At 45.3% G+C, this 25,694-nt stretch overlaps 1 protein-coding gene across 7 annotated transcripts in view; it reads right to left on the bottom strand.

The window, feature by feature from the left end:
• Positions 1 to 3,054: 3,054 nt before the first annotated feature.
• The window catches only part of PDE1C (phosphodiesterase 1C), a 312,257-nt gene continuing 289,617 nt past the window's right edge, over positions 3,055 to 25,694 (bottom strand). For 4 of the 7 annotated variants that reach the window (XR_014503859.1, XR_014503860.1, XR_014503861.1 and 1 more), the window contains 3 exons: positions 12,792 to 12,854; positions 10,381 to 10,491; positions 7,588 to 7,910 (listed from right to left, as the gene is read on the bottom strand). Coding sequence is in view for 3 of the 7 variants with exons in the window: in XM_083407041.1 (XP_083263167.1) it covers positions 3,064 to 3,236; positions 12,792 to 12,854 (236 nt within the window). In the remaining 4 variants the exon portion in view is untranslated. Of the gene's footprint in view, positions 3,237 to 7,587; positions 7,911 to 10,380; positions 10,492 to 12,791; positions 12,855 to 24,282; positions 24,954 to 25,694 lie in introns of those variants that run through there. The other 3 variants (XM_083407039.1, XM_083407040.1, XM_083407041.1) reach the window with 2 other exon arrangements.

Raw genomic sequence — 25,694 nt, 5'->3', positions numbered from 1 at the left:
CAGCTCCAGTTGACTTGCTGTCTTCCCATTTATTAAAATTCATTTGCTTAAAGAGAATGAGGAATGCAGACATACTGGCAGAAAAAAAACCCTGACTGGATAAGGATTTCCCCTTTTCTCTCCATCCCCTCGCCTGCCTCCTGAGCTCTGGCAAGGAGTTCATTTTACAGGTTTTTCTGAATCAGGCCTAGAAGCCTGCACAGCTGGACCTGAGCTTCTGCCCAGACATGTAGCTGTTCCAGAGGTCCTAGACCTGGAAGGAGGAGCAGGGCCTGTTCAAGACATTTTGCTGCCTGAAGCCATGAGGTCTTCCCTTGGGGAAGGACGTTAGCTCACTGGTAGAGCCGCTGCTTTTGCATTCAGAAGGCCCCAGGCTCCGGAGGCAGAGCCAGGAGACACAAAGGATATGATCTTCATATTTATAGGATGCCAGGTTGCATTGCAGCCACTTGCAAGTCAGATATGTCTAGACACAGGGCCACACAGAGCTTTCTCCCTCTCCAGGCAAGTGAAAAAGACATTCCAGACTGAGAAAAGCATTCGCGGACAAGTGAAGTTCTGATGCCTAGAGAGATTCTCAAGGGCCAGACAGACCTGGAGTGGATCCCACTCGGCCTAGAGCCCTGCTCTAGGAAAACTGTACAGTCGTACCTTAGTTGACTAATGGAATCCATTCCGGGAGTCCGTTCAACTTCAGAAAATGTTCAAAAACCAAAGCGCGGCTTCCGGTTGGCTGCAGGATGCTCCTGCAGCCAATCGTAAGCCATGTTGGATGTCCGGGTTCCAAAGAACATTCACAAACCAGAACACTCACTTCCGGGTTTGCGGAGTTCAGGAGCCAAAACGTTGGAGTCGCAAGGCGTTCGTCAGCCAAGGTACGACTGTAATAGAATTGTATAATCATAGAATTGTAGAGTTGGAAGGGACCCCAAGGGCTATGTAGTCCAACCCCCTGCAATGAAGGAAACTCAGCTAAGGCACTCCTATTGGGTTGCATCAATAGGAGTATAGCATCTAGATCAAGGGAAGTAATAGTGCCACAGTATTCTGCTCTGGGCAGACCTCACCTGGAGTACTGTGTCCAGATCTGGGCACCACAGTTCAAGAAGGACACTGACAAACTGGAACGTGTCCAGAGGAGGGCAACCAAAATGGTCAAAGGCCTGGAAACAATGCCTTATGAGGAACGACTAAGGGAGCTGGACATGTTTAGCCTGGAGAAGAGGAGGTTAAGGGGTGATATGATAGCCATGTTCAAATATATAAAGGGATGTCACATAGAGGAGGGAGAAAGGTTGCTTTCTGCTGCTCCAGAGAAGCGGACACGGAGCAATGGATCCAAACTACAAGAAAGAAGATTCCACCTAAACATTAGAAAGAACTTCCTGACAGTAAGAGCTGTTCGACAGTGGAATTTGCTGCCAAGGAGCGTGGTGGAGTCTCCTTCTTTGGAGGTCTTTAAGCAGAGGCTTGACAACCATATGTCAGGAGTGCTCTGATGGTGTTTCCTGCTTGGCAGGGGGTTGGACTCAATGGCCCTTGTGGTCTCTTCCAACTTTATGATTCTATGATTCTATGATCTATGACAGATGGCCATCCAACGTCTGCTTAAAAACTTTCAAGGAAGGAGAGTCCACAACCTCCCGAGGGGAGACCATTATCATATATGAATGCCTTGCTTTTGGTCTGCCTGCTTATAAAACAGCGATGCTTCAACACAATCATCTCAATTCTCAAATAAAGCCTCGCTTGTTCCTAAATTGAAGGAGGAGAGGAGAGGGGAGAAATAAAAATCAATTGAAATGGAGACCTATGCAAATGTGAACTCTCTCTTCTTTCTGTAGAAAGGTCCCATTAAGTACAATGTCCAGGTGAAACCGGCCTAGAGACAGATTGGCTGCTGGATTTGTCTAAGCTTAGATTACTATCTGTTCCCTAATGTTCTGCCCTGGTGGCACCAGAAATATACATATATAGTGGACGCTCAGGTTGAGAACGTGATCCGTGCGGGAGGCACGTTCACAACCCGCAGTGCCGCGTCTGCACACATGTGGGTCACAATTTGGCGCTTCTGTGCATCCGCAAAGCACGATTTAACGCTTCTGCGTATACACGAGCGCCGAAACCCGGAAGTAACCCGTTCCGGTACTTCTGGGTTCGGCGCGGTGCGCAACCCGAAAACACACAACCTGAAGTGTCTGTAATCCGAGGTATGACTGTATGTGGGTGTATTGTGGGTGTTATGCTCCTTCTGGGATAGTTTTTCTCACCTGCGGCTCCCAGACCACATCCTGGGAAACAGCTAAACCAGGTGAGAGTAGCCCCTGCATGCAAAGACACATTGGGAAAAACCAAACAACCCACCCTCTGTAAAACTAGATTCGGGTCGCCTCTCTGAAAAGGTAATTGACTGCCAAAGTTGGCCATGCCAGTCACCAATTATGGGCTATGTGGGCAGATACAGTCCAGAAATAATAACTCAGTCAGGACCCAGTCCTGAATGCAGACGCAGGGATTTTGTGCACATGGATGAAGGGATTTGATGCTACTATATGCAGGGCATCCTGGTGAAACAGGATGAATTATGACTAGGAAATGCCTCCATTGCACATGTTACATTATATACATTTCCCCAATAATTTGTGCAGCTTTCAAAGTGCTTTTTACTCTGGTTCCAAAATGTCCTCCATTAATAACTGGCTATCAGGTGGGGGCAGGGCAGGGATAAAGGGACGAAGAAGAAGAAGAAGAAGAAGAAGAAGAAGAAGAAGAAGAAGAAGAAGAAGAGGAGGAGGAGTTTGGATTTGATATCCCGCTTTATCACTACCCGAAGGAGTCTCAAAGCGGCTAACATTCTCCTTTCTCTTCCTCCCCCACAACAAACACTCTGTGAGGTGAGTGGGGCTGAGAGACTTCAAAGAAGTGTGACTGGCCCAAGGTCACCCAGCAGCTGCATGTGGAGGAGCGGGGAAGCGAACCCGGTTCCCCAGATTACAAGTCCACCGCTCTCAACCACTACACCACGCTGGCTCTGCTTTCACCACACTGGCTTTCCTTTCCCGTCTATTTCTTATTCCAGTGCTGTGAAATGTGCTGGATCTTCTTCATTCTGCCCCTCTGGTCAAGCAGCTTGTACTTCACCAAGTAGTCCTCCGTTTTCTTGGGGAAAGGTGGGAAGGTGGTGCTTGTGGAGGCGTAACTGGCTTTCTGGAAATGATGGGTTGGAGGTTTGAGGGCTGGAGAGGAAGAAGATAAAAGCAGAAGCAAGTCAGACGACTCAATTGCTGGAACCTGCAGCTTTCTCCCTCTGTATCCCACAGCCACACAGTAATCCAAATACGTAAAAGGAAGAGCAATATTAACTTTGAGGGGGGGGGAACAAACCCAAAACTATGCATAAGTAATAGTGATCTGTCTGAGATTCCTTCCAAATTTGATGACATTTATTTTTTTTAAAAAAATAATATTTATTAAATATTTAATACTTACAAAAAGAAAAAGAATAAAAAAAAGAAAAGACAAAACAATAAAAAAATTAACAAACAATACATCAAAAATAGAAGGAAAAAACAATACAACAAAACAACAAGAAAAAACTAAAACATTTAAAAACACATCCAAATTTCATTTCTTTATCTTTCATATGCTTGTTTCCTCGACTTCCTCGCGCCTCCCTTTTTTGTATTCTAGTTCAAATTAGCTGGTTCAACAAATCCTTTCCCTCTTTCTCAATTTTTGTTCTATAATTTATCTTAACACAGTTTAACTTTAAATTTTCCACTTTACCGCATTAACAATTAATTTTTATATAATTCTTAATAACACTTCTGCTAAAACCATTACATTTGATGACATTTAAAGCTGAATTCATCAAGCTTGCACAAAATGAGAACTCAGACACAGGACTTGGCTACATTAGTCAGATTATAACATTATAAATCTGTTATAACAATGTGACACCAGATGGCACTGTAGAGCTGAAATAAAAAGTCAAAGATAATTTCAGTTGTGAGCTTTTATAACGGTTTCTAATAGCGTTTTTATAGCTGTGTAGATCCAGCTATAGCATTCCTTTGCAATTCCCACTTACCTGAATTTTGCGATGCAGTCCTCCAGCCAACCAGTGTTTACAAAAATGCAAATATTAGGTATAAAAGTGTGCATTAAAATGAATATATTACTGAACACCAACATACAAAAATACATTATATGGGGAGAAATTGCTTGCAAAAATATGCTTATGAGGAGAAATCTGCACTGAAATGCTGAGGAATTTTCATGATGATTTTAAAAATAAATAAAAAATCCACAAATTGCTACAGAAATGCGGAGAACCAGATGTAAAATGGGAAAACTTGAGAAACTCAGAGAACCAAAATGGACCAATCCTTCCATCCCTATTCACCTGACTTAGACGAGGGGCGGATGACTTGTGGCTTTGCGACCACGTGTAGCCCTCAGCTTAATTTCATGTGGCGTCAGCCTCATTTCAAAAGCCACCTGCAGATGGCTTCTGGGAAGAATAATCTGTCCTTCCCTTGACATCTCACTGAGCAGGGAGGAGGAGAGAGAGAGAGAGAAAGAGGGGAGAGAGAAAGAGGGGCATTCTCATCCACAACTGGCTCTAGCCCCACTTACCACAGGCTTTGGCCCTGCCCACTGCCAGCCTGTGGCTCAATATAAGCAAGCAATGAGAGTGAGACCTCCAATTTTGCTGAGCAAATATGAAATAAATGTTTGCAGCTGCTGATGTAAGACCAGGGATGGCTGAGCAGCTCAGATTTGGCTCTTTCTTGCTACTAAATGCAGGATCAATAAGGCTTGCACCACCCTTGTGCCGCCTTAGAAACAACTCACTCAGTTGTTGTTATTTTTAGATTATAAAACTTTTTTGACAGCCCGATCCCCAGGCTTGAGACGGTAGTAAATTAAGTCAACTTTTGCTGTCCTGCAGGGCTCAATCATCCATCAAAAGGATCTCCCCCTCTTCCCCTGCTTCCGAGGGGAGGTTCAGGAAACTTAAATGATGAAAAATTATACTTTGTGAAGCACTTTTCAAAAGCTCCAGCTTATAGCGGCTTTGCTTTGATCTTTCTACAAAACGGAAGGTGGGCTTCCTGTTTAAACCTTCACGTTCAAGTGCCAAATTCAGATAGTTTTGTGATCCAATTCCGTTTACTTACAAAGTTTATTTAAGTCCAAATGTCTACAGGAAAAGTCAGCGCTTTCTGGTAACAGCTGTGCGGCTTCACTCCCTGAAAACAGTGGTCGATTCGATGTGCCGCGCCACTCACCCCACGTCACTCCGGAGACCCGAAACCGGGGTCTCCCCGCGAGTAGGGGAGGCACAAAAGGCACGTGCCGAATCCCAAGCCCATGGTCTTCCTCCGACTGTGGTTTTTTGCAGGTCTCCGCCTCGCCGTGGTGGTCAGACCGTTCTTTCCAGCGAGCGGTCTCCTCCGAGACGGAGGAAATCCGCCATTATCCAGACACGCCAACCCGGAAGCCCCAACCCGGAAGCCTTTTTTTTTCTTTTTTCCCTTTTCCTTTTTCTATTTTATGGTATTTTGTCTTTTTTGACTTTGTAATTTTGTTTTTGTATTTGTGGAAAATCCAATAAATATTATTTTAAAAAAAAAAAAGGAAACAACTCACTCAGAGGGCAACTTTCCTCTGGGAAAAGTTTCCAAAGTAGCAAGTGTAGTGAATCCGTGGATGGCCTAGATCCGAATTCCCATTTGCAAGTCACTTTGTCAGCACACTTCAGCAAACTCACAAAGTTGTTGCAAGGACAAAATGGGATAATTCCACATAGGCTTTGGAGGAAGCATGGAATACAAATACCAGAGCAAAGTCCGATCTGATCCTCTCCTCACACCACGGCCAAGCTGCTGCCTCTTAGATGCCTGCAATTGGGTCGTGGAACCAACTAGCCTTCTGCCTACCTGCGAGTCCCAGAATGATAGCCGTGCTAATGAACTTCAGTGGGTCTACTCTTGAGTAGAACTAATATTGCATAAAATCAGTTGTCAACTTATTTTATGAGGGAAGAGAGTTGCACCAGCCCCCATCCTGTTGACTTGGGTCATCCTTTTCTGCACGTTGAGTCACAATATGAGATGGTTATGGATTTGGCAATGTAAAAAACTGCTCACCCAGATTCAGCTATGCAGACATGCCGTAGTTCTGGCTATGCATGCAAAGATCTTGTCAGATAAGCAGTGCCAGATTTACGTACAGTGGTACCTCGCAAGATGAATGCCTCGGAAGACGAAAAACTCGCAAGACGAAAGAGTTTTTCGTTTTCTGAGTTGCTTCGCAAGACGGATTTCCCTATGGGCTTGCTTCGCAAGAAGAAACACCTTGCGCCTTTTTTAACAAACCGCCAATGCATTCCTATGGGAAACCGTCAATACACAGCGGTGCTTCGCAAGACGAAAAAACTCGCAGAACGAAAAAACTCGCAGAACGAATTAATTTCGTCTTGCGAGGCACCACTGTATAAGCTAAACAAGCTATAGCTTCGGGCCCCACTCTCTTGGGGGCCCCCAAAAAAATTTAAAGGGGAAAAAACCAGATGCACATTTCCAAAATATAAGATAAAAAACAAATAAAATAAAGCCTACATACAGCAGCAGTGTTTTGTGTTGGGTAGGCTCCTATGATGTAAGTAATGGGCCCTGCCTGCCAGCCTGCTCCCTAAAATATCACTGGTTTGCTCATTTCTATATATAGGGTGCCTGCATTCTGCATGGATTTGTTGCATGGCAACATGTGCAAATGGCTTTAGACACCTATTAGATCCATAAATTACCAAATAGCATACAGTGGTACCTCAGGTTAAGTACTTAATTCGTTCTGGAGGTCCATTCTTAACCTGACACTGTTCTTAACCTGAAGCACCACTTTAGCTAATGGGGCCTCCTGTTGCCGCTGTGCCGCCGGAGCCCAATTTCTGTTCTTATCCTGAAGCAAAGTTCTTAACCTGAAGCACTATTTCTGGGTTAGCAGAGTGTGTACCTGAAGCGTATGTAACCTGAAGCATATGTAACCTGAGGTACCACTGTATATTCAACACAAAAAACCAGCGGCAATTTGTTGCTGACAAAGGACAGCTGGAAATATAAAGGGCCCCATTACCTTCAGTAGCTTAGGGCCTCATCAAGCCTGCAGATAAGTGGTGACAGTTGTTTGGAACCTGATGAGCTGGTAAGAGGGAAGAGTAAATCTCTTCGCCAGCTCCAGAACAGCCAGATACAGCACTGGTACTGGTTTTCTTACAAGGGTTTAAATGCACACAAATCACAGGTGCTGGGTCAGTTGCTGGCGTAATGCTTGTAGGAACCTGCTCAAGGGAGCAGTTGATGTTCAGAGTACAGATATGGCTGCTGGAGCCTTCTTGTGTTCCATATGCATCTAACCTCGGTTGGAGTGCACAACTGTATGGAAATATGCCGTCAAACCGCCTTACAAACAGACCCCAATATTTAAGCGTGAAATGCAGAAATGAGGGAATGGGCCATACAAATATGTATGGCTAGGGGGGGGGGGGAACCTTCATTTTTGCAAGTACATTATTGCCAAAACTTTTGTGGCAGAACTTTATTAAAGAAAGCAATACAGTACAGCTCGCTTGCTGCATAAGTCCCGTTCCAAATGTCTCTCTCTGTGTATATACATATATATATATAATTATTGAGGCAGATATAACAAGTTAGCGTTGTGAACAGAACTAATGTAGGCCTATTCCAGGATTGGGTTGTGCAGGACATATTAAAATGATAAAAGTTTTTCTTTTAAGGAAGGAAGACAGTGACTTCCACCCCCAGGAAAGTCTGCTTTTTAAAATTGTTGCTTCTGGTTCCTTGAGGTGGGGTGGTCATTGTTGCTGGTTTTCACGTTCAGGCAATCTATGGAGGGAAATGCAAATCGTAATTGATGTGCCTGGAAATCATTGATGCTAATACACCAAACAGTAACAAATATATTTTTGCTTAACTCATTTTTGGGGCTGTTTTTCCCCTGCATCAACTTAGAGTTGGCTGCATATTATAAGACATACCACTACCCAAGTAACTGAAGGACTTCTGAAATGATAATACAGTGCTCACCTATTTCAAGGCCTTTTCAACAAGGGATCATCAACACCTCCATTGTGCCACGATTTCTAGGTGCAGGTCTGTGGTTTGTAGGCAGTGTGTTTTTGTTTTTGTCCCACCTCTTTTCCTGGGAAAATCTACTGTTTGCCACTGAATCAGAAAATCTGCGGATAACCCAACTGAGATTTGTTGTTCTGATTCAGCGGTAAACAGCAGGTTTTCCCAGGGAAAGCCGCGGGACAAATAAAAACAATCAGAAGTGTGGATGAGCCCTTTGCCTCAGGGAATTTAGAAATGGACAAGTACTCTCATCTTCATGTCTCAAGTCAGAGGAGTAATGTTAAGTACAGTGGTGCCCCGCAAGACGAATGCCTCGCAAGACGGAAAACCCGCTAGACGAAAGGGTTTTCCGTTTTTCAATGCGCTTCGCAGGACAAATTTCTCTATGGGCATGCTTCGCAAGATGAAAATGTCTTGCGATTCTTGCGAATTTTTTTCGCTCCCCACCCCCTTTTTCTAAGGCACCAAGCTGCTAATAGCCTTTTAGCAGCTAATCCGCTAATCCCTTAAGCCTTTAATAGCCGCTAGTAGCCGCTAAACCGCTAATAGCGCTAATCCGCTAATCCCCTAATGGGGTTGCTTCGCAAGACGAAAAAACCGCTAGACGAAGAGACTCGTGGAACGGATTCTTTTCGTCTTGCGAGGCACCACTGTACTTACATAATGATGAAAAATTAGTCCCTGATAGAAAAACTCATGTTGGATCTACTTGGAAACTACCTGAGGTCTTCCACACACAAAAAGCTCGGGTAATTTTTTGTGAGTCGATCTTGAGAGCTTCGGAAAATGACATCTTCATCCCATACAGGTTTTCGTTCAAACACCCTCTTCTCATCCCTTACATGCTATCAGCAGTAGTGGTGATGGGCAGTGAGGAATGAGAGGTTTTCCCAATTTTCCTTCCTGCTTTCCTTCCCCCCTTCCCCGCTTCCCTTCTTCCTTCCTCTGCACTGTCTGACATTGTGGGAGACCAAGGGAGATGTAGCTCTCCCAAAGAATGCTTCCCCCGTTCAGTCTAAAGGAGCAAAGCAGAGCTAAACACTCCTATCTACTACAGTAGACCCTCTGGATACGGACTTACAGTGGTGCCTCGCAAGACGAAAAGAATCCGTTCCGCGAGTCTCTTCATCTTGCGGTTTTTTTCATCTTGCGAAGCAAGACCATTAGCGGATTAGCGCTATTAGCGCTATTAGCGGTTTAACGGCTATTAGCGGCTATTAAAGGCTTAAGGGATTAGCAGATTAGCTGCTAAAAGGCTATTAGCGGCTTAGATCAGCTGATAAGTGGCTTAGATCAGCTGTTCAGCGGCTTAGCGAACAGCTGTTAAGCGGCTTAGGGGCTTGGGAAGAAGGGGGGAGGGGGGAAAAAACCCAGGAATCGCAAGACATTTTCGTCTTGCGAAGCAAGCCCATAGCAAATTCGTCCTACGAAGCACCTCCAAAACGGAAAACCCATTCGTCTAGCGGGTTTTCCGTCTTGCGAGGCATTCGTCTTGCGGGGCACCACTGTACTTCGTTCCAGGGGTCTGTTCGCATCCCAAAAATTATGCAAATAGAGGCGCACTTCTGCGCATGCACACGGCACAATTGAGTGCTTCTGCACATGCACATGGCACAATTGAGTGCTTCTGCGCATGTGCAAGGTGCGCAGAGCGTTTCTGTGCATGCACACACGGCGAAACCCGGAAGTGTACACTTCAGGGTTTGCCACAGCCGTAACCCAAAGATTCCTTATCCAGAGGGATACCTAAGTAGAGTTACGACTGTATATATCCTTTTTCTGGTCTTTGAAGTAAAGATACATATACACAGATCCTCTAACACGATCCCCATGCTAGCTAACGCTGCCGTGTAAAACCCACAGCCTCTTCCCCTGACTCCCACAGGTTCAGAATCGAACCTTGAAAGTCCTACAGGACAGCATCAGGACAGGCGCAACATCAGGAACACAGGCACAATAAAAGCAGTGCCCTAGAGGCTGTTATTCCCATCTCTACATTCCTGAACCAGTGGGATGGTTCAGCAAGTCCTACACTCAGCCTTGCTGGTGTTGCTATGGTAACACATTTGCACCTGGCATCCTTATCTCAGAACATCTGGATGTGGGCTGCCTGTGCTGCTCAAGACACTGAGACCAAACACAGCGCAATTTAACCCATTGTCATCGTTACGCCAACACCACCCACGTGAAATGTCAATTTTGTCACAATGTTCATACTAACCTGAACATTTGGGGAGAAGGGAAGGACATGCTTTTCTTTAAAATTGCCTCCGAGCAATTGGGCTGGCATGTTGAGGAGGTAATGCTCTTTCCTGAAGAATCTCTTAGTTTTCTGAAAGGCAGAATACCATACTCAAAAGGACATCAACCCCAACAGAAATGCATGAAGGTGACACTAGGCTTACTGAAGCGGAAGATATCTGCCTCTAATTCTACAAGGTACACTAGGCAGTGCAGCTAGTGGGAGTCAGCGCTTGGGCAGAATACTTGTATACTATTGGACTGTACCTTTGTTTAAGAATTGCTTCAGGCAAATGGCATAACAACGGTCTTCACAAGGTACACCTTGGTGGTGTGCCAGAAGTTTCTTTTATTTTCAATCACTGTCCACATGCCTCTGGTGATATTACAGTGTGTGATGATTCGCAGTGTCATAGGAAGAAATATCCAATACTCATTATGGCTTGCTTGCTGGATTCTCTGGAAGAAACATCTGCTGAGCTTTGTGTTACCTTACCAGACGTAACTGTTTGCCACCATGGTAATGATACAGAGGGACGCGGGTGGCGCTGTGGGTAAAAGCCTCAGCGCCTAGGGCTTGCCGATCGAAAGGTCGGCGGTTCGAATCCCTGCGGCGGGGTGTGCTCCCGTTGCTCGGTCCCAGCGCCTGTCAACCTAGCAGTTCGAAAGCACCCCCGGGTGCAAGTAGATAAATAGGGACCGCTTACTAGCGGGAAGGTAAACGGCGTTCCGTGTGCGGCTCTGGCTCGCCAGAGCAGCAATGTCACGCTGGCCACGTGACCCGGAAGTGTCTCCGGACAGTGCTGGCCCCCGGCCTCTTGAGTGAGATGGGCGCACAACCCTAGAGTCTGTCAAGACTGGCCCGTACGGGCAGGGGTACCTTTACCTAATGATACAGAACTCAGCTGTGAAAATGTTACGATGGTATCAGAGTATTTTTGCAGACCGGTGCAGATCTGTACTGAGCATTTTAGTACAGTGGTACCTCGGGTTAAGAACTTAATTCATTCTGGAGGTCCATTCTTAACCTGAAACTGTTCTTAACCTGAAGCACCACTTTAGCTAATGGGGCCTCCTGCTGCCGCCGCACCGCCGGAGCACAATTTCTGTTCTCATCCTGAAGCAAAGTTCTTAACCTGAGGCAGTGGCGTAGCGTGGGGGGTGCAGGGGGGCCGGCTGCACCGGGCGCAACATCTGGGGGTTAGGGTTAGGGGATACAAATCCACGGGTTAGGGGGCGCAAATTACTTGCCTTGTCCCGGGTGCTGACAACCCACGCTACGCCACTGACCTGAGGTACTATTTCTGGGTTAGCGGAGTCTGTAACCTGAAGGGTATGTAACCTGAAGCGTCTGTAACCCGAGGTACCACTGTATAGCTGACTTGGTTGCACCTGATTTTAGCGAAGATCAAAGAGCCAATGGAGACAAGTGTTTAGTTTGCTTGCACCTCCTTGAACCCTAATCTAACTTCTCCCTGGGATCTGTGTCCTCAAGGCTGCCACCACCTCCGTCATATTGGAAGGGAACCTTGGCTTGGAATTGGGGTGAAGAGCATTCCAATGTCAGTCGTTTTCAGTTCTCCGGCAGGAGACACCTGAGCTCTGATCCAACTACAGTTAGATAAGGCAAAGACTGCAGTCTTATGGATACTTACCCAAGAGAAAGCCCTATCGGCCAAATGGAGGAGTGGTATCTGAGCAATGGGGTGGGGGCTGGCATCGCGATGTGCTGATGTTACACTCGTGAGCATCGCACCTCCTTCCCTAAACTGGGCAGAAGCTTTCTGGGCTTTGGGAAAGACGTGTCAGGCCTCCTTCCCAATCCAGTGGACAACTATTCTCTATTAGGGTTGCCAGATGTTCCCTGCTCCTTAATTACCGTATGTCAGGCTGATGTAAAAAGGCACAGGAACGGGAAAGGGTTTTTGTTTTTTGTTTAAAGGCAATGCTATTCAATTTTCATGACAAAAGCAGCAGAGAAGACAAAAAGGAGGAAGCAGAAGATGATCTAGCAACCAATGTCCCATGAGTACGGAATATATATGAGATCACCCATTTGCTAATCCCATGTGGTCCAGCACCGTCCCCAGATACCATTGACTACAACCCCAGATCTGTTCACTTATCTTGTTCAGCACTATTGGCCAGAATTAACCACGGGGTTAAAATCTTAGGTTACAGGCTGATGACACAACATAAAAGCAGATACACATGAAAAAAGCTGAATCATTTGACCTCTGATTCATAACAGACATGGGAGACATGTTCATGTTGGTCATTCATTGTGACATTGATGAGCGGGTATAAAATAGATGGAGTCAGTTCTCACTGACAGAATACCGATCAGCTACATCTGAGGTTGCATATCTGAGCACAGAGGGACTCACTAACCTGGCAGCGTGAGCCGATTTGAGGATTCTGGCAATGGTGCGGGTTTCAGAAGTTGTTTTGAACCTTTAAAAATAAAGAGAGGGTGAATTATAGTAGCATCTGCAAGTATATTCATGTGGTGAATTAGTAGATTGGTCCCAGCTCCTGCCCACCTAGCAATTCAAAAGCACATCAAGTGCTAGTAGATAAATAGGTACCACTCTGGCGGGAAGGTAAATGGCATTTCCGTGCGCTCTGGTTTGCCATAAGTGGCTTAGTCATGCTGGCCACATGACCCGGAAGCTGTCTGAGGACAAAAGCCAGCTCCCTTGGCCTATAGAGCGAGATGAGCGCTGCAACCCCAGAGTCGTCCACGACTGGACCCAATGGTCAGGGGTACCTTTACATTTACTATATTCCTATCTACTGTGGCAACAGTAGATAACTGGCTTGGATTTGGTGGAAATAAGAGTGCATTGCTGCAGTTACAATGTTCCCACTATTAACCCTAACACCAAATCATGGGGTTTTGGGGAACCCTTTGCCCCTCCCATTCATCCTCAAATCACACCCTCCCTCTTAGCCCTACCCCTTTAAACTAAAACAAATGTTGACCAATATGGCAACTCTGTAGTGTAGAAGAAAAATACAAGCTTTAGTATTTCACTAGTTGCCTTTTTACTTTTTTTCGTTTTGTCCGCCACAAATTTGGAAGTTACTTGATCTGCTGTCGTATGCGCACTTACCTGGGGGTCCGTTTCACTGAAACCACTGGGACTTAGTTCTGACTAGACATGCCTAGGCTTGCCCGCCACTGGGACACATTTCTGCACTTCAGGAGTTGCACACCTGTCCCGCAAGGCTTCACCAAGAACACATTGATTGTAACATAACCTGATAATGGGCAGCAGCGAGTTTCTGCTGCAATAACTGTATTTGTTATGTACTGAAGTTCTCACCCTGGGCCAGCAGGGGGATACTGTAGATAGTTTCCACTCAGGTCCACGTCAGTTACTTTAGGCGGGAAACCCTGGGTTGTTGTTGCTACAATGTTGACAGCCGGCTGCCTATAAAAGCAGGCCGGCTGAGCTGTTTGCTGTTCAGTTCTGTTCCAGCTTACAAAATAAAGAGCTGCTTTGGAGAAATCGCTGTGTCGTCTGCCATGTCTACCCACTATTCAACAGTATTCCTCTGCATATTTTTACTCAGACATACGCACCACTCCGTGGGACTTCCTCCCTGATCCTGGGAAGCATACACAGGATTGCAGCCTTGGTTAGTCTTAAATGGTTAGTCTTAAATGCTGCTATGCAGGTCCATTAACATGGGAGCTATTCTATTTTCTCAGGTTTTAATCAACAGGTTGTGGCTGGTTTTTTTGGCTGCTTTGGAACTGCTATTGTTACACTATGTATTCTCTGTTTTACTGGATTTGTATATAGCCACTTTAAGTGGGGGGGGGGGAGAGAGATGGGACCTAATACTCTTCTTGCCCTAGGGGTAAGTAGTATCACCCACTGCAGCTTGTTCACCTTGACACCTTATAAAAATGTGGAAAGACATTAAGTTGACTTGGCCACGAAGCTTAGTGGGTGACCTTGGGCCAGTTGCTGTTTCTCTGGCTAACCTGCCTCAGTGTTAATAAATAATAATAATACAGTGGTGCCCCGCAAGACGAATGCCTCGCAAGACGGAAAACCCGCAAGACGAAAGGGTTTTCCGTCTGCAGAGGCGCTTCGCAGGACGAATTTCCCTATGGGTTTGCTTCGCAAGACGAAAAATGACGAAAAAATTTGAATTTTTTTTCCGCTCCAAAACCCCTTATTTTGAATCGCTAAGCTGCTAAAAGCATTTTAGCAGCAAAACCGCTAATCTCCCAAGTCTTAAAAAGCCATTTTTAGCCCTTTTTTAGCCAATAGCGCTAATAGCGCTACTCCGTCAATGGGCTTGCTTCGCAAGACGAAAAAACCGCAAGACGAAAAGACCCGCGGAACGGATTCTTTTCGTCTTGCGAGGCACCACTGTAATAATAATAATAATAATAATAATAATAATAATACATTTTATTTATACCCCGCCCTCCCCAGCCAGAGCCGGGCTCAGGGCGGCTAACACCAGTAAAATTACAGTAAAAACATAATGGGGGGGGGGGACGACAATTTAAAATACAGGTTAAAATGCAATTTAAAATGCAGCCTCATTTTAAAAGTAGCCCATAGATCAAAACCATAAGGGGAGGGAAACATGAGGGACAGACTGAGTCCAAACCAAAGGCCAGGCAGAACAGCTCTGTCTTGCAGGCCCTGCGGAAAGATGTCAAGTCCTGCAGGGCCCTGGTCTCTTGTGACAGAGCGTTCCACCAAGTCGGGGCCAGTGCTGAAAAGGCCCTGACCCTTATTGAGACTGCTCTGGTTTGCCATAAGTTGTAGCCAGAGGCACCAGTTTCCAAGGAAAAGGGGGGGGGGGACCCTGGTGTCACATGTCAAGATATCAGGAGGAGTCGGGGGGTGGAGCTAAATACGGCAGCAGAGGGGCTTCAGTGGCCAGTGCTTCCTCCTCCTCCAGCCACTGGCCGGGGGCTGCTTCCGCATTCCTTCCCCTCAACAGCCAGCCACTGAAGCCGTGCCACATTCGACTCTGCGCTCGGCCTTCTCCACCCCCTTCGAACACTGAGATGGGGGCAGCCCTCCTCCCCAAAATATGGGGAGGAGGGCTCTGCGCCTACAAGTGGGTGCCCCTGGTTGTAGCTAATATAAAGGGTGCAAGATGCAAATATATAATGTAGCATTGCTTGCGCGGAGGGAAATAAAAAATGCACACAGCCAGAAAAGCAAACTGTACTAAACTGGAAAGTCTATTGGTCTAACTCAGTATAAGGCAACTTACAAGGCTCGGTTAATTTCATTGTACACAGGTTGTACATTGACAACAAATGTATTATTATTATTATTATTATTCCTATGTTCCTGCCAGAGGCAGATTTAGGGGTGTATGGCAGGTTTGCATGTAGCTGACAGGGCCATATCTTCTGCTTGCTTTTAAAAATTCCTGCACACACCCCTTTGCTACAGCGTTACAAAAGACCCGCCCCAAACTCCAATAAATGAATTTTTTAAAAAAGTAAATAAGTCATTTTTTTCTGAGAAGATTCAGGAAGTTTTCTTTTCCTCAGAAAGAAAGAAGGCAGCATTGGAAAAATCCCCTCCAAATATTATCCGCCAATTATTATTTATTTTGTGTGTGGTGGTCAGCATTTCCCCTCCCCGAAAGTACACTTGGTCTAGGGTATTATGAAAAATCCAAAATGGCAGCCAGCAATGGTTTCTACTGCAACCTTCAGTGGCAGCAGGAGAGTAGGGCTTAGGGGAAAAGAAAGAAGCCATGCTACAGCCATTGCTTAATGCTGATGATCCCCTTCCCTGTAGAAATGAGGTAGAATCCAGCCCCCATTTCTTTGCCCACAAATAGGGTGGAGAATTTTGAGGAGCCCTTGAGGAGAGTATTATGGAAAGCAGAGTACAGTGGTGCCCCGCAAGACGAATGCCTCGCAAGATGAAAAACTCGCTAGACGAAAGAGTTTTCCGTTTTTTGAGTCGTTCCGCAAGACGAATTTCCCTATGGGCTTGCTTCGCAAGACGAAACGTCTTGCGAGTTCTTGCGAGTTTGTTTCCTTTTTCTTAAAGTCGCTAAGCCGCTAATAGCCGCTAAGCCGCTAATAGCCGTGCTTTGCAAGACAAAAAAATTTCGTCTTGCGAGGCACCACTGTATTGCTAGCCATGGGAAGAAATGGCAAAATGGACTTCTTCCATGTGCCTCCAGGCCTCTGATGTTGCTAGACGGTGTGGGAAGGAGCCCCACTGTAGTTGTTCCCAAACCGCCAAAGGCAGTGGCGGAAGGGCCTTTAATTTCCTCCAGTTTCATGCAGCAAAAGAAGTGTGTTTTGCATCTGTGAACAGTTATAATGCCCCCCAAAGACAGTAACGGTGATGAACACTCTCAACCCGCTCCATTATTCCATTAGATAAGCTAACTCGCTTTTGCACAGAACAGGAATCCATACCAATTGGAGATCTCATTGCTTTTATTTGGTAATAAGGAGAACATACAGGAACTCATTTACAGGAAAAAAACTGAAATGCTGAAAAATTGTTTTATACATTTAGAGACAACAAGCCTCTTCCTCCCAATAAAAAAATTACAATGAACACGTTTTCTTTAAATTAATTCCCAGAACAGTTGAGAATAGTCAGCACTGCAGGCCCACGTCACTTAAATTTTGTATCTTAAGATGAAACAAACCCAGTGTGTTTTTCTCTGGGTGGTCTCCAGTGTTCTTCTTGCTTTAGCAATTAAGTTGAATGGCATTTTTCTAATTGGACAGAGCAACGTATTTTTATAATGCCCGTGGGTTACAAATTAACATAATTTCCTAAGGCCTCTTCACATATTCCATTTTTCGGTGCACACCTAAGATGTTTTACGAGCACACCTAATTGAGAATAAGGCAAACATATTTGCAAATGTTTGCATCATACAGGTACATCCAGTTTTCTCCAGAGTGCACCTTTGGCGGGAAACCTATGAAATGACCCTAAATTTTGGTTCAGATATCTCCATTGTAAAGTTCTGGCTAAAATCCTAAATAATGTCCTTAGATTCTTGCACGAGGAAAACTTAAATTTTTATTTTTTTATTACAAAACCAAAGTGCTTAGTTTTGATTCTCCCCCCCTGCTCCTTCCCTGACAAAGGCTCAACTACACCCATTGGGGCAGAAATGCTCCCAATTAAATTCTAGGGCAAGTTAATCAAGTGAGGCAGGTTAAAAAAAAAAAAAAAGGTAAAGACTAGTATAGTGACCACATCATTTAATGATGGTGGCTGGGGGGGGGGCAGGGAGCAAATTCTGGCATCTAGAGCAGAAGACAAGGCCTGTTGCCTCAGTGCAAAAGCTGCATCGAATCCAGCACTAAGCAGATGCCTTTGAGAAGCTCATAAGCAAGGAGTGTGTGATGGCGACAGCCGTTTCCTAACGTTGCTCCCCAGCAATTGCTGGGCAGCTGGGATTCCCTATAGTCCAACTACAGTGGTACCCCGCAAGACGAATGCCTCGGAAGACGAAAAACTCGCAAGACGAAAGGGTTTTTTGTTTTCTGAGGTGATTCGCAAGACGGATTTTCCTAAGGGCTTGCTTCGCTAGACGAAACAGCCCTGCCTCTCCTGTCATGGCGACGGTCACTGCACGCACGCACGCACGCACGCTCGCTTCCCCGCTCCTCCGGCTCCCTCCCACCTTCCGGCTGATGGCCGACCTTCCGGCTGCCTCGCGCCGTTGCCCGCTGCCCTCGCACGCTCCTCTCAGAGAGCCGCTGCCGCCAGCAGCCAGCGTTGCAGCCGGAGTCGCGCTCCTGAGCCCCGCCGCCCTCCAGCAGCCGCGTCGCACGGTGGCCACAAGGCGTGGGTGAGTCCGAGCTAACGGCTGTGGCAGCTGCCCTGCTTCTCCCCGCCCCTCCCCACCGTTGTTAGAGTTTAACTGCAGTGGTGCTTCGCAAGACGAAAAAACTCGCTCAACGAAAGAACTCGCGGAACGAATTAATTTCGTCTAGCGAGGCACCACTGTAGTAGCCCTCAACAGACTTATCCTCTGTAGGTTTCTCTAATCCTCCTTTAAAAGCATCCAAACGACAGTCCTTCGCTACATTATGTGGCAGCAAATTCCACAAGATAATAATTATTTAACTACATGTCATGTGCTTTCTTTTATAGGTCCCTTTCACACCCCCTAGATCCTGCATGGACTGAGTAAAATTTAGTTGATTTGGTAAGAGTTCAGCAGCAATTCTGGGCGGCAGGTTTTTAAAAAGGCAAAGGTAAAGGGAACCCTGACAGCTAGGTTCAGTCGCGGACGACCCTGGGGTTGCGCGCTCATCTCGCTCTACAGGCCAAGGAAGCCGGCGTTTGTCCGCAGACAGCTTCCAGTCATGTGGCCAGCATGACTAAGCTGCTTATGGCAAACCAGAGCAGCGCACGGAAACACTGTTTACCTTCCCGCTGGAGCGGTACCTTTTAATCTACTTGCACTTGATGTGCTTTTGAACTGCTAGGTTGGCAGGAGCTGGGACCGAACAACAGGAGCTCACCCCGTCGCGGGGATTCGAACAGCTGACCTTCTGATCGGCAAGTCCTAGGCTCTGTGGTTTAGACCACAGCATGTTAAATAACCGCCAAGCTCAATTTCTTTTGTATTTTTCTTAAAGCTATGTAAGCAATGAATCAGCACAGTAGGATATTAATGATGATGCTTAAGTCTTACAGATGCGAGTGTAACAAATCAGATAAAAACCAGGAGTTACAGTACAGTACAGTTTTTCTGCTGAGGCAAGAACAGTTCTAAAACTAGGTGCTAAGGAAACAGAAGAGGGACTCTTCCTAAATGCCAGGAAACTTCTAATGTCTCTCTTGGTTACCGTATTTTTCTCTCTATAAGACGCACCAGACCACAAGACGCACCTAGTTTTTGGAGGAGGAAAACAAGAAAAAAAATATTCTGAATCTCAGAAGCCCAAACAGCAAGAGGGATCGCTGTGCAGTGAAAGCAGCAATCCCTCTTGCTGTTCTGGCTTCTGGGATAGCTGCGCAGCCTGCATTCGTTCTATAAGACGCACACACATTTCCCCTTACTTTTTAGGAGGGGAAAAAGTGAGTCTTATAGAGCAAAAAATACGGTAAATAAATAAATTTTTATTCTTTGTACAAGTGACCCTCCTAGAAAAAGCAAATGATGAACCAATTCAGATCTCTACATTCAAAGAGCCTCAAATTTTGAGGCCATTGGACCTGCATTATGCAAAGGAAGGTTCTTTGACAATCCTTGAATACAAAACCTGGAGACTATTGTGGTCCTCTTTGTAAAAAAAAAGGGGGTACTTTCTTAGATTTCTTACAACTTATACAGAGCTCTTCTGCATTCTGCATTTATTGCAGAATTTTCATGTCCCGTTCGCTCACATTTTATGGGGAAGTCCAGCTGCTGTTCTTATTTAATCCTGTATTTTCCAGTTATTGCCTCATGTTTTCCACAAGTGCAGAAAATCCAACTTCTTAAAGAAGGCCTTGGCTGCACTATACATTTAAAGCAATATCATATCACTTTTAAACTGTCATGGATTCCCTCATAGAATCCTAGAAACTGCAATTTGTTTAGGGTGCTGAGAGTTGCTGGGAGACCCCTCACAGAATTACCATTCTAACTATCAACCCTTCTTCCCAGGGAACTCTGGGAAATGTGGTGCTCTGGGGGGGGGAGCAGGGGTCCCCTAACAACTCTCAGCACCCTGGACAAATACAATTTAAAAGTAAAGAAAATTTAAAAGTGCTTTTTGAATTGCATTTTTCAGTAGAAGCCTTCGACGCGCTTACTCAAATATCGGAAACACAGCATACCTAGCAATAGATACATCAGTGAATCCACAGAGCTTCGTAGGAATATAAGAAATCTCCAGGAAGATAAGAAATCTCAACAGTTTCAAAGTCTAAAAATCCTTAGGGACACAGATAGCTGGGTTTGTGACAGGTGTGCAGACCACATAGTGACTTGCCTGCCAGTTGCAAAGGCTGCGAATGTCAAGCATAAGGCTTACAAATTGCTGTTTTGGTGATTCATAGGCTTAATTTGAAATTAAGCTAGATGTAAACTCATTGATGTCTCTGGTATCTTTTGCACCATGGATATCAGCTTATATTATGCATGGATTGTTAAGGGTGGTGTTCTTTTATTAAAGTTATGGCTATAAATTTGTTGTTGCCTTTGACTAGAACAATAACCTGATTGATTGATTGATTGATTGATTGGTTGGTTGGTTGATGAGGTTTTCAGTAACTACTAACTATGATGGTTGAAGTGAGTTAGGAACTTCCCCTGCATACAAAGACGGGCTGTGGAGGATTGAGCTGATGAAACCAATTGTGGGTCCAATGGCCAAGAAGGCAGTTTCTCCATGTGCTGGAGAGAGAAATGAGGGGCAGATGGGGCTCATCAACCTGGGAAGGGAGCCCATCTAGGAGAAGGAAGACTCTGACCCTAAACCTTCACCGTCTTGCAGGATATCTTGGCAGGAGAAAAGGCTAAGTAAGGCTTTGTAACCCTACACAAATCTGGGGTAGAGTCTCTTAAGACAGGTTGGATGGCGCCTTGTATGCCTGCAGCCATGCTGGTGCCGTACGTATTGCTCTGCTTTTCTTTTGGACTACATCATGGGGGTCTTGTCAACAACCACCTGCAGTATCACAGAGTTGGTATGCCTCTGAATGGTGGCTCTTGGGGTCACAGATGGGGAGAGCACTCTGGCATGCAAGGGCTTCTCTTGGACACCTGGCTGGTACTGTGAGAACGGGATACCAGATTATGGCTGCAGGCATACAAGGCGCCATCCAGGGCAGCTGTTTACCAGCTCCATCTGGTATGTAGACTGAGACCCTACCTGCCTGCAGACTGTCTCGCCAGAGTGGTGCATGCTCTGGTTCTCTCCCGCTTGGACTACTGCAATGCGCTCTTTGTGGGGCTACTTTGAAGGTGACCCGGAAACTACAACTAATCCAGAATGCGGCAGCCAGACTGGTGACTGGGAGCGTCCGCCGAGACCATATAACACCGGTCTTGAAAGACCTACATTGGCTCCCAGTACGTTTCCGAGCACAATTCAAAGTGTTGGTGCTGACCTTGAAAGCCCTAAACGGCCTCGGTCCAGTATATCTGAAGGAGCGTCTCCACCTCCATCGTTCTGCCCGGACACTGAGGTCCAGCTCCGAGGGCCTTCTGGCGGTTCCCTCACTGCGAGAGGCCAAGTTACAGGGAACCAGGCAGAGGGCCTTCTCGGTAGTGGCGCCCGCCCTGTGGAATGCCCTCCCATCAGATGTCAAAGCGATAAACAACTACCTGACATTCAGAAGACATCTGAAGGCAGCCCTGTGAAGGGAAGTTTTTAATATGTGACATTTTAGTGTATTTTTCATCTTTGTTGGAAGCCGCCCAGAGTGGCTGGGGAAACCCAGCCAGATGGGCGGGGTACAAATAATAAATTATTATTATTATTATTATTATTATTATTAGATGGGCCTCTGCGTTGATCCAACAGGGCTCTTACGCTGCTGTGTCAATGCAGGAGGAGCCTTGTAAGAGGAAGAAATAATTTGCAGCACGCTGGAAATGTCTGTAATGTTGTTTGTAATTACAGAAACCACGGGGTAGTAGCTATTCAAAATTAAGAAAGATGGCCTGCTCAGCATAGCAGAGATCCATGGGGTTTATATTACTGTTGATGCGGCAGAAGGAAAACTTGTGCCTAGGCAGGTTCTAGACTCAACTCACATTACCTGCTCTTTCAGGACCGTTCCTTACTTCTCCACCTCTCCCCTCCCCCCCCAAAAAAATCTGGAGTAAAATTAAATTATGTGCTCACAAGCCAACAGCACTTCCTCCAGCGTTTACCATGTGTGTCTCCTAAAAGCCGTAATACATTATTATAATATTATTTCCATATATGTAGGAGAGATAACCTTGCTAATGATGTGTCCAAAGCTAGATAGTAAGTCACTGGCAGAAAATCCTTCAGTATGACTTATTTTCATTTACAAATGGGGACTGAGACAATGGCTTGCCTCATGTTAAACCAAGAACCTATGGCGGGCAGCTCCGTTCAAACACCTCCCTTTCAGCACCCTAAACGTGAGGAAGTTCAAAGGTTTTCGGAGGGTAAGGAATAATCAGTTTTTTGCTGATCTTTAAGAAAAGGCCAGAGCAGCCGACAGATATTGAAAAGACAAAGCAACCAGGATCTTTTGGGTATGAAAATGGAGAAACAGATGAAGTTTCAAAAAAAAACACAACCCTGCAATTTCTCTACTTAATATGTAGGACAAGTACAAAGGTGTTGGGTTTATATAGCGATGCTATGCTAGAACTGGAACCACCCTTTCTAAAACCAATTTTTTGAAAGGAAAGAAGAAGAAAGAAAGAAAGAAAGAAAGAAAGAAAGAAAGAAAGAAAGAAAGAAAGAAAGAAAGAAAGAAAAAGGCTACAGTCCGCAATGCTCAGTTATCTGGGAATAAGCAACATTAAAATCAGTGAGACTTACTTATGAGTAAACATACAACTGATCAGGCTGTACTCATCCGGATCAGAAAGTCCACTCCTGTTTTGTAAAGTATTCAAAATTGCTTCTTCATAAAAATTCTTTGGTCTTGGGAACATTTGGCTTAGAATCCCTGAAGAGTTAGGACTCAGATGGTCTCGGGCAAATACCTAATTTTTAAAAATCCTCAAGCTCTGTAGTTTCCAAAATAGAATTGAGGGTGAGAAAGCATGTTACTTTGCACCTGAGGCTTACTGAGAAGGTGAATATATCGTTGCAAGTCTATACTACAAACCTGAACTCCTTTTAAACTGGTTTAATACAATTTGCGAGTGTGCTCAGGTCTAAGGATTCCCAGCCTTATGGGAAAGATGTGGTTACCAGCTTTGTGAAAAGTCATGAGAGCTAAACCAGGCAATCGGAAAAATCAGATAAGTTTGCAATCTTATGTGAATTTACCTTTTTTTTGGGGGGGGGAGGCTGGTTTATACGCGATGTAGGGCAAGCAAAAATCACTAACCTGGGCAGAATTCTGTGAGGTCCAGCATTTCATTTAAAAAGTTCTTAACCAGCATAATCTTCCTCCCATCTGCATCAATCATATGCCACTGAAGGATGAGCCAGAGAGAAGTCTCTTTGCATGCAAATGCTTCACAGAAGAAGGCTGGTGTTTGAATTAGGAACCCGTGAACTGGCCTAGACAAGCCTACTCGGAAGTAGACGTTGGCTTACTTTGAGGTAAAGTGGATTGCACCCTAAGTGTGACACCAGACTGCATGAAACCCTGCTTGGATTCGGTGCTTGTCGTGCCCACCACAGTTTGGATCAACCAAACCTAGGCCCCACTGAAATCAGGATTTATCCCCAAGCAAATCTGCGTAGTACCAGGCCATCAATCACAATGATTAGCTCAATGCATTCCAGCAGTCAGACATCCTTTGCCATGCGCCATGATGGGAGAAGCAATTGCCTCTGGGACAGAAGTTGAATGGTGGGCATTATAGTATTTCGGCAGCTTAGCATTGAGGCAGTGCAAGCCTTAAGGTGCTGAGATGCAACTTCTAAGTCCCACTTACGTCTCCGATGGCAGAATTGCTTTGCATTCTGTTTGCCTGTATTAGCTAATTAACTCCCCCAGTTCGTTCAGCAATAAAACTTCAAAGGAGGAATTGATAGGGTCAAAATAAAAGGCTATGAGTAACAAGGGTGTGTGTGGGGATAGGATGCACTTTTTTAAAAAATGGGCTTATTACAGAAATCAACAGAAACAACACTTTCTTCCCCCCAGAGGCTGAGCAACATTCTTGCTACAGTACCAAGCCAACAAAACGATGGCTCAAATGAAAGACAATCAAAGGTACACAAAATCAAGGAGACTTCCAGCAAATGAAATCTATTGAATGTATTTTTTTTTTCTTGAAAAATACTATAAAGCTGTCTAGGAATTCAGCAATTTGCTTATTTGTAAAATAGCCAGAATTCTTTTTATTTATATATATTAAAAAAAGAATCTGCAGATACCCCAGTGCTCTAAATCATGGCTTTCAAATAGACAATTAAAGGTTTCTTCTTTCCTCTTCTTTTCTTTGTGCATTAAAACAACTCATGGAAACAACTGTGTTTTCCCCCAAGTCTCTTTCCACGGATGTGCAAAGTCTCTGCTTCACCATGTCAGAATATTTTTTTGCAAGCTGCGACTCAAAAGGTCTCACATTTGCTTGATCTGCAAGTCCCGAATGAAGAGTCATTTTGCTAAGGGGAAATGTCATTTTTTAAAAAAAACAACCCAAAAATCCAAAAAAATCACTTACATGAAGAAGGAAAGAAAAAAACAAAGAAGTCCCAAAGTCCCAAAATGAAAACCCCCAAAGTTATTGACTGCGAAGTAGCCAGTGAGAGGAACAAGAAGCAGCAGGCGCTTTAGAATCTGCAAAATGCCCTCCCCAAAAAACTGGTCTTTGTGGAAGGAGATCAGTTAGAATGATGAAAGAAATTTGCAGTCCCTTTTTGATTACAATATGTGTGGTTTGGTTTTGTTTTTTACTCTTCTGTATCTGGAAAAGAGAGAGAGAGAAAGAGAAAGAGAGAGAAAATTGTCAGTGCTCCTTCCTTCTGACCAAGAAGTGGGGGGGAACGACAGAAAAGGGGGGGAAAGGTCTATATCAATATTATGCTATCCTGTGTACGCTAACAGGGAAATTCTTCGATGGTTAATCATTACGTAGCCTAAACAGCTCTAGGTAAAGGTAAAGGGACCCCTGACCATTAGGTCCAGTCGTGACCGACTCTGGGGTTGCGGTGCTCATCTCGCTTTACTGGCCAAGGGAGCCGGCGTACAACTTCCGGATCATGTGGCCAACATGACTAAGCCGCTTCTGGCGAACCAGAGCAGCGCACGGAAATGCCGTTTACCTTCCCGCCAGAGCGTACCTATTTATCTACTTGCACTTTGATGTGCTTTCGAACTGCTAGGTTGGCAGAAGCAGGGACCGAGCAACGGGAGCTCACCCCGTCGCGGGGATTCAAACCGCCGACCTTCTGATCGGCAAGTCCTAGGCTCTGTGGTTTAACCCACAGCGCCACCCGCGTCCCTACCCAGCTTTACCAACAGCTCTACCCAGATACAAAACAGAGGTATCAGCTGACTTGGGGGAAACCCCATAATTTGTGGAGGTGCAAAGAAGCTTTGGAAAACAAACCTTAAAGCGGGGTACTGATCATGCATATAGGATGCCAATGGTCTGTTGTTGGGGACGGGCAGTAAACCAGGGCAGAGGGACATGGAACCCTGAGCA

Source organism: Podarcis tiliguerta, assembly GCF_965153285.1.
Source record: "Podarcis tiliguerta genome assembly, chromosome: 12".
Lineage (NCBI taxonomy): Eukaryota > Metazoa > Chordata > Lepidosauria > Squamata > Lacertidae > Podarcis > Podarcis tiliguerta.
This window is presented reverse-complemented; position numbering and strand designations above follow the sequence as displayed.